Genomic DNA, 15,451 nt, shown 5'->3' with positions numbered 1-15,451 from the left:
AATAAGGGAGACCGGGGGTAGTTTTTACGTGGAAAAGTTGTCACAAGGGCTAAATCCTGGTAACTATAAGGTTTTGAGTGAAAAGTCCAATGTGTGTTTTCTCTAGCAGCGATTTTGTATGTGGGTTTCAAACACCTTTTTTGTGAAACCTATCTTCCAAACTAAAAAATTCTAGAATCATCATATTTTTCTAATAGTCTTTTCTAACACTGGTTGAACTTTATTAAATCATGGACAGTGGTTCCACTTGTTTGAGTTTTCTTAATTTAAAATAACCATGTAATTTCAACTTAAATACTTTACTTCAAGTAGAGGAAACCTAACTGAATGAAGTAACCCCGACAAAATGTAACATGCCAAAATAACTTAAATTACACTCTTTTAGTAATGTGCTAGCTAGTGACAGAATATTTTTGCAAGCTAAACACATGCTGGTGGGAAGCACTACTGAGTGCAACTTGATCAGTATGCTGTGGTTAGCATAGCAACCACTCAATGGATAAAGCAAAATGTTGAATACTGAAAATGTATTGGTCCTCAATCTAGGCTCTACTGTAGCTCCCCACTTCATGATGGCAACCCCCAAAACTACAACATAACAGAAATTCTTCTAAATCTCAACATAATAAAACATTAAAAACTAATAATTCTGCAATTGCACAGACACACTTAACACTTCATTTTAACATTTACTCTCCCTGTCAAGTTCCATGCAAAGCATGCTGGGAACTAGAAATCCTCTGCCCAGTTTCAGTTAACTGAACAAAAAAGGTTAATGTTGCCTCAAACACACATGGATTAAGTAAAGCTGACAAGCCACTTTTTTAGCTGAATTAACTCAATTAATGTAAGTTCCCTTGGTTACATTATTTATTTATTTTTTTTAGTAATATGAACATGGAAGGATTGAGTACAACTTACGATAGTGAGGTAAAATGGACGCTGCTGAACCCAGGTGGGTGCCTGGCGAACTGAATTGCAGTTTCAGGCCTGGTCAGCTATCGCAATGGGTTGGGGAGATTTTTTGGAGTGATAAAACCACACTGGCATACATTAAAGGAAGCATCAGCTGTATAATAAAGGTATAGATTTTAACCGAAAGTTGGAACAGTGTTTTCAAAATAAGGGTATTTTACCTGAAAGTGTCATGGTAGGGCAGATTTTCAAATACATTTTACACGTGTTGTAAGTATTGTAAATTTATACAATTTACTAATTACAAAATTGCAATTGCAATAATGGTTTGATATTTCTGTATGTTACCTTTTACGTATTTACTGTTTCATGAATTGTTTGTGTTTTATAATTGTTTTAATGTTTACATTTCGCTGTGAATCCTGAATTACGCTGTTCAGTAGTATGCTCCATTGCAACAACATGCCCCGCCTATTAATTGTTTTCACAAAATGGCAACCTGTGTTAAATGAACTTCTTCTTTTATTGAAAACATTTTTTTCCTGGGTGATAACAGTGGAAATATGCAAAAGCTTCTTTCTAGCAAAGACTAAATGTGTCTACAAGTCTGTTTCAAAATATAAACTTAGAAATATTCACTGCATAAAACATGTGACAACTAAGCCTGGTCTCCCCTATACATATAATTTGTAGTCAGACCAAGAGTTTCATTACAAGTTCACCTGATTTAAACTAGATTGCTTAAACACAAGCCAGAAGTTTATTAAATCTATTTTAAGGCAGCTATAGTAGAAATAGGTTTGCTAAGAAATTATATGAAAGCTCTGTGGGCCTCTCTTTGTCATTAATCAGAGGATTTACACTGCTTGCCTCTCCCTAAAGTAGAAACATTAGCCAAGATCCCTCCATTCTGAACCGTAATAGACTATATTTACATATATTACCCTAAAAGAAAGGGGAATAAACTCTTAAACAAAGGAATTGATGTGGAACATTTGTTTAAATTAGACTGTACAGAAAGAGAGAGAGTTTTACAGTGTACAGAGAGAGTGTACAGTGTCTTATTGGCATGCACATTAACAATTCTGTGTGTGTTGATCTAAAAAGAAATCCAGAATGCTTATCCCGAGAAATAATTTCATTATGTGTTTCTATTCAATTCATATTTTCACGTAGAAATGTTGGTCCAGCTAGGCACTACAGAGTACATGCATGCAGTGCATTTACATATCTTCATAATATGTGTACATCTTTTACATATATTATGATAAATATCACCCTAATGGGATGAGATATATATATATATATATATATATATATATATATATATATATATATATATATACACTATATTGCCAAAAGTATTCACTCACCTGCCTTTAGACGCATATGAACTTAAGTGACATCCCATTCTTAATCCATAGGGTTTAATATGACGTCGGCCCACCCTTTGCAGCTATAACAGCTTCAACTCTTCTGGGAAGGCTTTCCACAAGGTTTAGGAGTGTGTTTATGGGAATTTTTGACCATTCTTCCAGAAGCGCATTTATGGGGTCAGACACTGATGTTGGACGAGAAGGCCTGGCTCGCAGTCCTCGCTCTAATTCATCCCAAAGGTGCTCTATCGGGTTGAGGTCAGGACTCTGTGCAGGCCAGTCAAGTTCTTCCACACCAAACTCGCTCATCCATGTCTTTATGGACCTTGCTTTGTGCACTGGTGCGCAGTCATGTTGGAACAGGAAGGGGCCATCCCCAAACTGTTCCCACAAATTTGGGAGCATGGAATTGTCCAAAATCTCTTGGTATGCTGAAGCATTTAGAGTTCCTTTCACTGGAACTAAGGGGCCAAGCCCAGCTCCTGAAAAACAACCCCACACCATAATCCCCCCTCCACCAAACTTCACAGTTGGCACAATGCAGTCAGACAAGTACCGTACTCCTGGCAACCGCCAAACCCAGACTCGTCCATCAGATTACCAGATGGAGAAGCATGAGTCGTCACTCCAGAGAACGCGTCTCCACTGCTCTAGAGTCCAGTGGCAGCGCGCTTTACACCACTGCATCCGACGCTTTGCATTGCACTTGGTGATGTATGGCTTGGATGCAGCTGCTCGGCCATGGAAACCCATTCCTGAAGCTCTCTACGCACTGTTCTTGAGCTAATCTGAAGGCCACATAAACTTTGGAGGTCTGTAGCGATTGACTCTGCAGAAAGTTGGCGACCTCTGCGCACTATGCGCCTCAGCATCCGCTGACCCCGCTCTGTCATTTTACGTGCCCTACCACTTCGTGGCTGAGTTGCTGTCATTCCCAATCGCTTCCACTTTGTTACAATACCACTGACAGTTGACTGTGGAATATTTAGTAGCGAGGAAATTTCACGACTGGACTTGTTGCACAGGTGGCATCCTACCACAGTTCCATGCTGGAATTCACTGAGCTCCTGAGAGTGGCCCATTCTTTCACAAATGTTTGTAGAAGCAGTCTGCATGCCTAGGTGCTTCATTTTATACACCTGTGGCCATGGAAGTGATTGGAACACCTGAATTCAATTATTTGGATGGGTGAGCGAATACTTTTGGCAATATAGTGTATATATATATATATATATATATATATATATATATATATATATAGGGGTGATATACTGTATATCATAATATGTATATGATGGTACACCATTACATATACATTAGTATATTATGAAGATATGTAAATGTACAGTATGCATAGAGTTGACCTTTTAGCATAATACTATCCTATCATTTTAAGCATAATCACATGTTCTTGCATTAAGAACATGTTGCATCTGTTCCTAAAACGCAAAAAGAAACACATAAAATCAGCAATTGCAACTCAATACACAGCAGGCACTACCATGTTGCTACCATGTTTTTTTAGACATGTACCATGTTAACATCATGGTATTCTTTAAAATACCTTGGCATACCATGTAAATACCATAGTAAATGAATATGGTTATCATGTTTTACCATTCTTTTTATCAAAGTGCTATGGTATCATAACCACTGCATCATGCTGCCACCACAGTAATTTATTTTTATTTTATTTTTTGTAAGGGGAGTCAAAGGCAAAGTCATGTTTTTTCTGACCATAATCCGTTTTACTTTTCTCTCCCCTTACTCTGTCCCTCGCTCGAGCAGTTTTGGCACAGGCAGAGTCTGAGAGACATGCCTCTGTGGTACTGCATCTGAACATGAAAGCTTTTTGAGTGGAGAGAGTGTTTGTGCTGTGTATTAGGTGACAAGAGGGAGAGCGAGGAAGAGGAGAGAGAGAAAGAGAGAAGTACAAAAACAGAGAGAGGGTACTGCACATGTTTGGGAGATGACAAGGACATGTAAATGTTTTCACATTTTTTTTTTTTCACTGTACATTTCCATATTCATAATATGGATTAGTTTACCCAACAATAACAATTCTGTCATTGTTCACTCACCCTCCATAGGACTTTCTTTCTTCTGTGGAATGCAAAATGTGAATATTTAAAGCATATCCTGGCCACTCTTTCCATATAATCAGAGTCAACAGGGACTTTGGCTGTCAAGCTCCAGATTCACTATAAAAGTATCATACATGTAGTCTATACAACTTGTGTGCTATCTTCCAAGTCTGAAGCCGTGCAGTAACTTTCAGTGAGGAACATATTAAATGTAAGCTGTTATTCACTGAAAATCACTATTCACTGTCCTTGGCACATTCATGAGAGTTCTTGATAGAAGTAGCAATATCTGATTCATGAGCAAATCATGATTTTGAGTCAGATCTTTTTAAGAATCAGTTAATGCAGTTCCCAAAACTGAACCTTGATTAATTCACAAATTGGACTAACTGGCTCTCAAGTTCAGCTCAATAACTCAATGATCTGGTCACAGCAGTTAGCAGCTGACTGGATGAGAAGATTGTGAGTGAATAACTACTTAATTTTTGAAGTGTTCCTCACACAAAGCTATAATAATTTTAGAAGTCTTGGAATATGGTGCATGAGTCATATGGACTACTTTTATAGAACTTTCATGGTGCTTTTTTGTCATTTTGGAGTGTGACAGCACTAGTCCTCTTTCACTTTTTATTATGTAGTAAATATTTTCCTTTTTGGGTGCACTATCCCTTTAATCTACATTCTGAACAATATACAATGGCCCTTTGGCAGCAGTCATAATGTCACATTTGAATGATTCTCTTGAATTGTAAGGATTTCTGTCCTGCTTGCAGGTTCTCCTCTGGGTGGTCTGGCCGGCATGGATTTCTTACCTCATAGTGTTAAGAAGAGAGTAAATTTAAACACACGAGCACGGCGAGAGACGTATGAAGATGAGATCTTTAACATCGAGGTTCTGCTGGGGGTGGACTGCTCTGTGGTGATGTTCCATGGCAGAGAACATATCCAGAAGTATCTGCTGACTCTTATGAACATTGTAAGTTTCCCTCAAACTATTATCTATTCACAGTGTTCACTTCTTTACAAATGGTGTATAGTAAGTGCATGACTATGTTCACCCCTATGGGACTTAGCATTAAAGGACACTTGGTATTACTGTAAGATTCATCTCAGGTAATCTGATCTAGATAGAGTTGTAAATGGGGTCCAAAACTTTTTGTGATCAGATCACTCAAACCACATTTAGAGGTAGTATGTGAAACGTATGTGACCACATCACGTTTAGTGAAATTGCTAGTCTGTCTTGATGCATCCCAGACAACAGTGAAGGACTGCTTATTTGCCTGTAAATGATCCATTGTGCTAAATCAGTGGCTTAAAACTTTGTGCATCTTTAAAAGAAGGTGTACATAGGTGCAAAAAGAAATGTGCTTGGCTGACAACTAATGATCAGATCTTAACCCTCTGGGGTCTGAGGGTGTTTTGGGCCCTGGAGAAGTTTTGACATGCCTTGACATTTGTGCTTTTTTCAATTGCTTAAAAACATATTAATGGCTAAAGTCTGATGACACTGTATTCAGCACAAACTTGGCTACAATAATATGTGAACAACATGTATGTACATGTTTGTATTTTTGAGAAAATAACGTTTATGCGTGTTTTTGAAAAAACAAAAATTGTAAGTCACTGAAATAAGGCCATATAACACATACTAAACATTTGTTCACAAGACTTTTGAGAACTGGATCTTGTAGCCTAGAGTTTTTGCTACAAAAATGATGTGAAACCATCCTGATCACTCATTCATACAAAACAATATAGTCATTTAACTTTTGTAAGACACTTTTAGTGTTAGAAAGGCCATATGCGAGGAGGCGTGGATGATCATGAATATTGATGTGATTCACACCTGAGGAGACAAAGACCTCTCCCCTGAGAGAGAATGAATGTGAGGAGACTTAATGAATGAATGTATTGTTTGTAGCTTATTCACAAAATCAAGTTTAAGTTAAAAAAGTAATCTGACTATACATTTTCTTTACATAAAGACTTTACTTAAAAACTTTAGACCTACACTACTGTTTAAAAGTTTATAGATCTGTAAGATTTTTTAATGTTTTAAAAGAAGTCTCTTCTGCTCACCAAGGCTGCGTTTATTTGATCCAAAATACAGCAAAAACTGTGATACTGTGAAATATTTGTACAATTTAAAATAACTGTTTTCTATTTGAATATATTGTCAAATGCAATTTATTCCTGTGATCATAGCTGAATTTTCAGCATCATTACTGCAGTTTTCAGTGTCACATGATCCTTTAGAAATCATTCTAATATGCTGATTTTCTAATATGGGCATATTTACAGCACATTTTACACATTTACACCCGAACAGATATTTGCAAGCACAAGCTTCGTTGATGATAATGAGGCAGCATAAACACTAGTTAAAATATAATCTAAACATTCATATTATTTTTATATCATATTACATATCATATTTATATCATACAGCATACAATTTAAATACCTGCTTTAGCTGAAACAACATTTAAATGTGACTAAAACTTGCCTATTATTTGGCTGGCAAGTCTGGAAATAGTCCAGCTAATAAAGTATGTACATGTTTATATAAAATAGCATGTCATCTAATGTAAGTAAAACTAAATGACTTACTCATCCGGAATTGTATCCTCGGCTGGATCAAGTCGCTCTTCAAAATGTAAACATTCATCGTCGGAGTCCCGCTCTTCTCCTGAGGAAAATGTGAACTCTTCGTCACTATCCAGGACCATCTGTAGAGCTTCCTCACCTGTGTAGCGTGCCATCTTCCAAACGCGCAGGAAAGCGAATTAATCTGATGATGAAACTTGATGTTTTTTAAGGCATTGTTGTGGGAGCATTTACCATTTGCACATTTGCATAGTCCGCCTCAGCACATTACCGTATGAATAGTGCGCTCTGTTGGTGGGTGGGATCACATTAGCGATAATGAGCTGAGCCAGGAGAAACTGTACTTTGCTTTGTTTCATACAGATTATATTGCAGGAGAATATTTCTTTTAATTTGAATTGTTTTATTTAAAAGTAGACATTTTAAGCTTTCTTTAGACATATGTTTCATGTTTGTCTGATAAGTATTCGCAGGGTGTTTCAGTTCATTTTTGTGACGTGTTTCAGAAAGATGCTCGCGGAGACAGAGACGGCTGAAAGCGCACCCTGTTTATTTTCTTTACTTTACAAAAGCACAAGGTTTTGTTGTTATTGTGAGTGTACACAAATAAAAGTAGACCCTTTATAGTTTCTAATGATATCTTACACATATCTGTATGCCCAAAAATGATGGAGTATTTTAAGTTGTTTCCGCTGTTATGCGGAAAAAATCCAGCAGTCGACCCCAGAGGGTTAATTAAGGCTATATTACTTGCCATTTAGCTGAAGCTTGTCATTCAGCTAACTATTCATTTAACTAACAACTGTCATTTGGCAAACGATTTTTATACAAAGTAACTTAAAGTTCAGTAATTGCTGGGAAAGCTCGCTAGGGCAACATGTGGTTTTGTGGCTTGCAAATAGGCCCTCTTTACACCTGGTATTAAAGTAACTTCTATTATAAGTAATCTATTGACTTTGTCTGCCACAATGTCACTTTTTATGTTGCTCCATGGTAATATCTGACCATGATTATATCAGAAACAAATATTCACTGGGATGCCATTGTTTGCTGCAAATTAATGTACGGTTGAACCTGGTAACATTGTAATTTTTGGAAATAATACACTTGGTCCAGACAAAGTATAGCATAACTGTAGACTTCAGAGTTTGAAGCTTACAGGATTTGAGTGCTTGATCCGGAACCTTCAGATGAAGTTCTCCCTGAAAACTGCACGAGTCAAAAAATTCCACCCACATCCCTGACAAGGTTTCCTACTTGAAAGATTGATGTAGTTGAGGTCCTGGACAAGACCTGACTTGGCAATGAACCTGCACAACCCCAAAACTTTCCTTTAACTTTTTTCCTTGTTTTTCTAAAAACTGTTTTCCCATTTCAGTTAATTTTCCTCTTTTAAAATGAATAGTTCACCTCAAAATTTAAATTCTGTTATTATTTACTTGCCCTCAGGTCATTCCAAACCCATATACTGATTCTTTACCTTTAGAACAAAAAATTTGAATTTTAAAAAATCTTCTCACTGCTGTTTTCCATACAACAACAGTTCATTGTAACCACGTCTGTCAAGCAGCGCCGCCGCTGGCCAAATTGATGCCTTCTGCAATTGTCGGATTGGGGGGGGCGGGGGTGTATTGGTAGGTGTTGCGAGGCGCGTTTCAAAAGTGCGAGCACAAGGCGATCGTCTGTGTTCCGTGTCTGCTACCGTGTCCTTGAATAACATATAATGTGCAAGTAAGGCCAGCCGGTGGAGTTTCTGATGCCCCATAGGGTATGAGGGTGCCCTACGTAGACTGCGTTATATGCATATAGGGAGCGGTGGTACTACTGTCAAGCTTCCAAAAGCAAAAAAAACCACCATCAAAGTTTTAATATGACTTGATTGCTATATTGTACGGGCCCTATTTTAAGAGCGCAAGCACTAAGCCCAGCACCATGCTTTAAGTCACGTGCAAAGTTAATGGTAATGGCCCTAAACTTTTTGTATTTTCGTGCAAGCATGCGCAAAGTCTAGGCGCAAGTGGGTATGGTGAAATTGCGTGCGCAAAGCGTTCTTCCAAGGTTATTGTGTCATCTGGGTCCTATTATATAGTCCATTCCCTGAAGCACCAGTGATATAAACAAAGTCAGCACATTCATAAGAAGTAGGTAGTGTGAATGGATTGTATGCAATGAATCAGAAAAGTAGAAAAATGGAATTCCGTCTGTTGTGCATCAACTGCGTCCTTGTTGAATGTAACGCCTGTTTCACACATGATCTGTTTGCAGTAAGTATGCAGTATGTATGCAGTGCATACGCGGTGCGGAAAAAGCACGTGCACAATTGTGCTTTCACATAAGACGCGTTTGCAGTGCGCAACTGATCCGCGGCTTCTGTATACCACAAATACAACAGTAGTTCTCCATTTTTTGATTTTATACATTTAAACATGGTACTTCTCTTACGTGAAAAGGTAGTATCACAAACGTTTTAAATTAAAACTTGCCATCCACACAAACAGCCGAGGAAACTGCCTCCCATGCCTTTTCTTTTGCATTTAAATCTTTATACAAGAAATCCTGCGGGTCACAGAGAACTTTATGTTTTCCCACCTCCACGATGTGACGAGTGTCATCCATTATGTCTTGTTTTTCCAAATGTGAGGTAAGGTGTAGTTCTCACCACCAGCCTGTCACATGATTGGCGCTTTCTGCTGAGATGCGATGTCTCCCCCCTCCCCCACACACAATATAACATGCTGTGTAGTGTATTTCACATGACATTTTTTTTAGATATACTTCTGATCACATTTGTTATTTTTGCAACTCCTGGTAATAGTGTGTTTGGTTTTCTTTGCTTTACCTCGGGCTGAAAGTCATTAGAAAGAAACACAGCAGACTTTAATTATATGCATTTATAGTGAAATTGCTACATTTTCGTGTCAATCCATGTTAATTTTGACCACGAACAATGCACTGTCACTTTAATTCAGCATGTGCAGCACAGCAAAAATAGACTCGTTGTGGAAACGATCACTGCACTGCTGCTTCTGCACCGCTCCTGCAACACATTGCTGTGCTGTATCCACGTGTGGTCTGAATGCTCTAACCTGTTAACATGGGCACTGAAAAACAAAACGTACTGCATAGTATCATGTGTGAAACGGGCGTAAGGCATATTTCTACGACAACACTCATTTTTTATGCATGGAAACTGTGGCTTTCCACAGAATTTGGATGTTTGTCATTAAATTATAGAGAATGTAAGTACTATAAATCATGGCTATAAAAAAAGGCTAGTATTAACAGTGATCGTGTCGGCCTTCCAGTTTAGGCTGTGGATCGAGGGATTTTTTTTCTCTCCAACCGGTCGATTTTACTTAAAATAATTCAATTAATTTATTGAAAAACAAAGAACTTAAACCAAAAATATTTCTAATAATAAAATATAATCAAAAAAATGAAGTGGTCAAAAAATCCAAATGATTTACCTTCTTCAACTTCTTTAACCGACCCCTTTTGCAGTGACTTAAAAATCACTCTACTACAACAGGTGGAAAATACTAATACAAATTAGATCATAAATACAATTTTAAATGTAAACATAATAATAATGGAAAAATAAACTATGACCTCTAGAAAGTATCACACAAATCTCAAAAAGTTTTGTTTCATAAAACGGCTACAACAGCCACTTCATTAACAACTAATATATCCACAGATTTCATGCATACACCCACAGATAGAGCAAACTCCCACGACCACTTACGCTTTGCCTTGGCATGAAAATTGACCTTTGCACAAATCGGATAAGACATTGCGCATGGTCGTAGCGTGTAGCGCTGCACTTAGCACGACCATGAAAATAGAGCCCTATGTCTTCTGAAGCCTTATGATAGCTGTGTGTATTAAGTGATAATGTTTCCCTCTGCCAAAGCTCAGGTTCTCCACCTGTCTCGTGACTAAAAACATCATTGACATCTAGGTGCGATATATTTGATTTCAGAGCTTCATTGTTCGTATGGAAAAATGCGTAAAAAAAAAGAAATAAAAAATTGTGTGCCACAGAAAATAAAAAATAACCGCATACAGATTTGAAATGACAGAGGGAGAGTAAATAATGCCAGAATTTAACATTTTGGATGAACTTTTCCTTTAAACTGGACTTGCTACCAACAAGAAATTTTATAATAGGTATCACTGAGAAGCCTCTTTGAATGTTCCTCCATGTCTTATCTATTTTCAAGTGTCTCTCCATCCTCTGTCCATCTGCACAATTCTCTCATACACAGTTCATTCTTGGTTGTGCGGTGGTTTGGTTGCTAAGCTGAAGACAAGCACCGGTGAAAGACCTTGCTGCATTATTAATTTAGTCCTAATGATTTTCTGGCACTTTGGCCTCATGCACTTCTAGCTACCTAGAAGTAGAGAAATGGACTAATGAAATACTGACAGGGTCCTGCAAAGGGCCAGAGACAGCCAGTGCTAATGAGAGACTCATAGAGGGTTATTAGTAGTGGGTAAAAGTGTGTGTGTGAGAGAGAGAGGGGAGGGGGGTGGTTTCTAAACAGAAACAAGAAGTGCTAATGAGAGACTGTGTTAAGCATTGCTGATAACAGTCATTTATGTGCCGGGTTAAAGAGCTGTCATTGCCTAATGGCTGAGAATGTCTTTGGGTAGAGACATAGTTTCAGGTTGGTAAAGCGTAACCTGGCACTGTCTCTTTGATTTTGATATTTCCTCCTTACCCTTTTTTAACCCTTACCAACTATGATCTTGAACTATTATTAACAAGTGGTAAAGATTTAATGGGAAATAAATATATATAAAGTGGTTCTCAATTTGTGGTCCATAAACCACTGGTGGTCGAAGATTTCACTTGATTAAAAAAAATATACCTAAATAAATAAAATAACTATAACTGTCAAAAAGCTCCAACATTGAATTAATCTAAAAAGTGGTTTGCTCATCATCAATCGATCAATCATAACAATTAATTAATTGATTGTGTTTACATTAATTTGCTATAAAGCTTTTCTGTTGTCTCAGTTGAACAACGTATCTGATAGTTATGCATCAGTTTATCTAAGTGGTCGGTCCTATTTCTTGGGCCATTCCACTTATGTTCTTTCTTTAGTTGCACTAGCTAAAAGTAGCTGTCTACCGGTAGTTACTTTTTATGAAAAAAGAATCAAACTGGCAACAACAAAAAAAATAAAAAATATTGGTAAAAAAGTGAGGCTATTTACAGATATATTGAATTTTTTAACCCTTTGTTTCTTGTTTGATGGTCTGCAATTTTTTTTTACTGTTGAAATTGTCCACCACCTGAAAAAAGTTAAGAAACACTGCTAGATAACAATGTATCATAAGTCATAACGATATAATAATGCAATTTACTGAAATTCTACCTCATTAAATTCTCACAGTTTAACAGTGGAGACAAGAGCTAGATCAAAATTCTCCTATTTTTGTCATTTGTGTAAATGTGTAAATGAGTTGAGTGAAACCTGAAGTATGGTGTGAGCATGATAAATCTGATGTTTCTCGTCTATTGGACCATGTGACACTGAAATTCAACTGTAAAAAATTTTAAGGAATTGTTTTCACGGGTAATATCAAGTCAATTTATCCGGTAAGAAGGGGGTTACAGATGTGTTCATATACATACAGACATATCTACACATGTCCAGGCAACAGAAAATCATGATGAGAGTTCAGAGTTCAACAACTGGCCTTCTGAAGGTGACTGTGTGGTTAAGTGCTGTTTTATAGCTCACAGGCAGTAAACTGTGTAAGCTCTTTGACTGTTAAACTCTGTAAGTGTTCTCAGTTCGCCTCTGGCAGTTTTTTCCGCCTACTTGATTTTGGTAGCTGTGTTATTGCCCAGACGAATTTCACATCTATTCGTCACATCCAGGCCCCTAGTAGTAAGTTTATGTCTGTTTGTTTGTTTTTTCTGTTTGTTTATGCCTTATGTTTTTCTTACGAATTGTTTCACAGGTGAATGAGATTTATCAGGACAGCTCTCTGGGTGCCCATATTAATGTTGTCCTGGTTAGAATCATGATGCTGTGTTCCTCCAAGGTAAGACTCTATTCGTTGTGTGTTCGACAGCCAGTTTTCTTCTGAAGACTTTTTGGATGACAGTGGTTTTATTAACAGCACTTCAAAGTGCAAACATTTTAAAGATATGAAAGATATGAAAATCTAATGTAATTAACCCCAGAAGCTGTCCAACAGAGACTGTATTGAAGTTTATCACATATACAGTGTCCCCAAAAAGTATTTTGACACTTAAGCCAGGCTAAACAATGTATACATTTCATTATATCAAATATCAAAACAAGTTGCATGTATTCAAAGAAATATAGCACAAGCACAATTTTCAAGGAAAGCATTTCACAAAAAGAGGTTTGTTAGGTTTTATATGATATTTGGTTCGAAATAAAGACAAAAACTGTTTAGACAGTTTCTGTTTGTCAAGCGTTATTTGTTTGCAAATGCCTCTTGGTCTTTAAAATGTTATCCAATGCAATGACATTAATTCATTTATTAAATGTGTCTTAAAGGTCCAAATTCTTTTTGGGGCCAAGTAAATGGGAGGATTATGGTCCTGTTAACAAACATTTAATATCTGATTTGGATAAAATGCTGTTTTCCAGGAAGTAGTTTCTGAAACTTAATTTTGTCACTTCAATGTTGTATTAACCTGCATTATGTGTTGTTGTTGTTGTTGTTGTTGTTTTCAGTCCATGGGTTTGATTGAGCTGGGCAACGCCTCTCAGAGTCTGGAGAACGTGTGTCGCTGGGCCTTCCTGCAGCAGAAAGAGGACAAGAATGATGCAGAATACCATGATCATGCTATTTTCCTTACTAGACAAGAGTTTGGGCCAACTGGCATGCAGGGTAAAATTAGTGACAGTTTGACAACTGGGGGCATAAAGTTAATTCAGGGGGGCTGTGGACAGATGTATAAAACATAAGTAAATGTTTTTTGCATTGCCATTTGGTGATGCTATTGGCACAGAAAATACACACTTCAGCTTTTTTAAAGATATTTGAAGTGTTATAGAGAAAATCTAGTTTTTTTTATATATTTGTTGAAGCCAATCTGGCCTCAAAAGTACTTTGACCATGTTAATACTTCAAGATGTAATTCTAAATGTATCTTATCTCTGTTTGTAGGTTATGCCCCTGTAACAGGCATGTGTCACCCTGTGAGAAGTTGCACTCTGAATCATGAGGATGGTTTCTCCTCTGCTTTCGTTGTGGCCCATGAGACAGGACACGTGTGAGAAAAACTTGACCAGCACTTCCATCATGACATCTACTGTACTACCACATAACTTTAATGTTGCACCTCATAACTTCAGTTTGAACAGACAAGTAGCACACAGTTTACTAACTTCAGTCTTTTAAAAGTGTATCACATTTGTCAGCACACTTCATCAAACTATAAAGTAGTTTATGAGAAGCTACACTGTAAAATACAAAACAGTACATTCTCTCAGTACAGCAACTATAGTCTCTTACTGTGCCTATTGTCCTGTTTCAGCAATTATTGTATTGTACTGTTTGCACACATTTGCGCATGCACTTTATGTAGGAATGTGTTGGTCTTTTAGTTCTGTGTAGTCTCATGTAGTTCTGTGTTTGTTTTATGTTGTTTCATGTCGTTTTTATGTAGCACCATGGTCCTGGAAGTACGTTGTTTCATTTCACTGTGTACTGTACTAGCTCTATATGGTTGAAATGACAATAAAAGCCACTTGAATTGACTTGACTTAGCGGGTGATTGTGTGTGTGTGTTTTGTGATGTATTCAGGCTGGGGATGGAGCATGATGGCCAGGCAAATGAGTGTGGAGATGAGGTACCCATGGGCAGTATTATGGCTCCTCTGGTTCAAGCAGCATTTCACCGCTTCCACTGGTCCAGATGCAGTCAACAGGAGCTAAGGCGATACCTCAAGTGAGTTACTGGGCTTCCTATCAGCTGTACATATCCTTTAACTCGTTAAATTCTGATGCATCTGATGCATTCGCCTGCAGTTTTTCACACTCAAATTTAAAAGCTCACCATTCACACACACTATGGACCAGAGGTGGGTAGAGTACTCAAAATCTTTAATCAAGTAGAAGTAAAAGTAGTAATGTTAAAAATTACTCGAGTAAGAGTAAGAAAATATCCAATTAAAAGAATACTCAAGTAGTGAGTAACTAGTTACTTCCACATATAACAGGATGTTTACTCCCCAATATTTCATGACATAATACACATTTAACATGTTTTACATAATAATACTAATAATAATTCTTCTTCTTTTTATTATTATTATTATTATTATTATTAATGGAAATTGTTGTCATACACCCTCATGTTGTTTCAAATCATATGACTTTCTTTCTTCCATGGAACACAATTTAAGTTTCAAGATGGTGCCACAGATGGCTGCTTCGGTGTGGAGCTCTCTAGCGTTTTTGTTACTT

General features: G+C 37.3%; 1 protein-coding gene across 1 annotated transcript in view; it reads left to right on the top strand.

Annotated features, from left to right (window-relative positions):
* Positions 1–15,451, top strand: part of LOC127431107 (A disintegrin and metalloproteinase with thrombospondin motifs 2-like) — a 148,688-nt gene that overhangs the window by 89,889 nt on the left and 43,348 nt on the right. Inside the window, exons 4-8 of the mRNA XM_051681367.1 lie at positions 5,149–5,351; positions 12,965–13,048; positions 13,714–13,870; positions 14,150–14,255; positions 14,790–14,933. Coding sequence (XP_051537327.1) covers positions 5,149–5,351; positions 12,965–13,048; positions 13,714–13,870; positions 14,150–14,255; positions 14,790–14,933 — 694 coding nt within the window. The remainder of the gene's footprint in view (positions 1–5,148; positions 5,352–12,964; positions 13,049–13,713; positions 13,871–14,149; positions 14,256–14,789; positions 14,934–15,451) is intronic.

This window comes from Myxocyprinus asiaticus, chromosome 40, assembly GCF_019703515.2.
Source record: "Myxocyprinus asiaticus isolate MX2 ecotype Aquarium Trade chromosome 40, UBuf_Myxa_2, whole genome shotgun sequence".
Classification (NCBI taxonomy): Eukaryota; Metazoa; Chordata; class Actinopteri; order Cypriniformes; family Catostomidae; genus Myxocyprinus; species Myxocyprinus asiaticus.
This window is presented reverse-complemented; position numbering and strand designations above follow the sequence as displayed.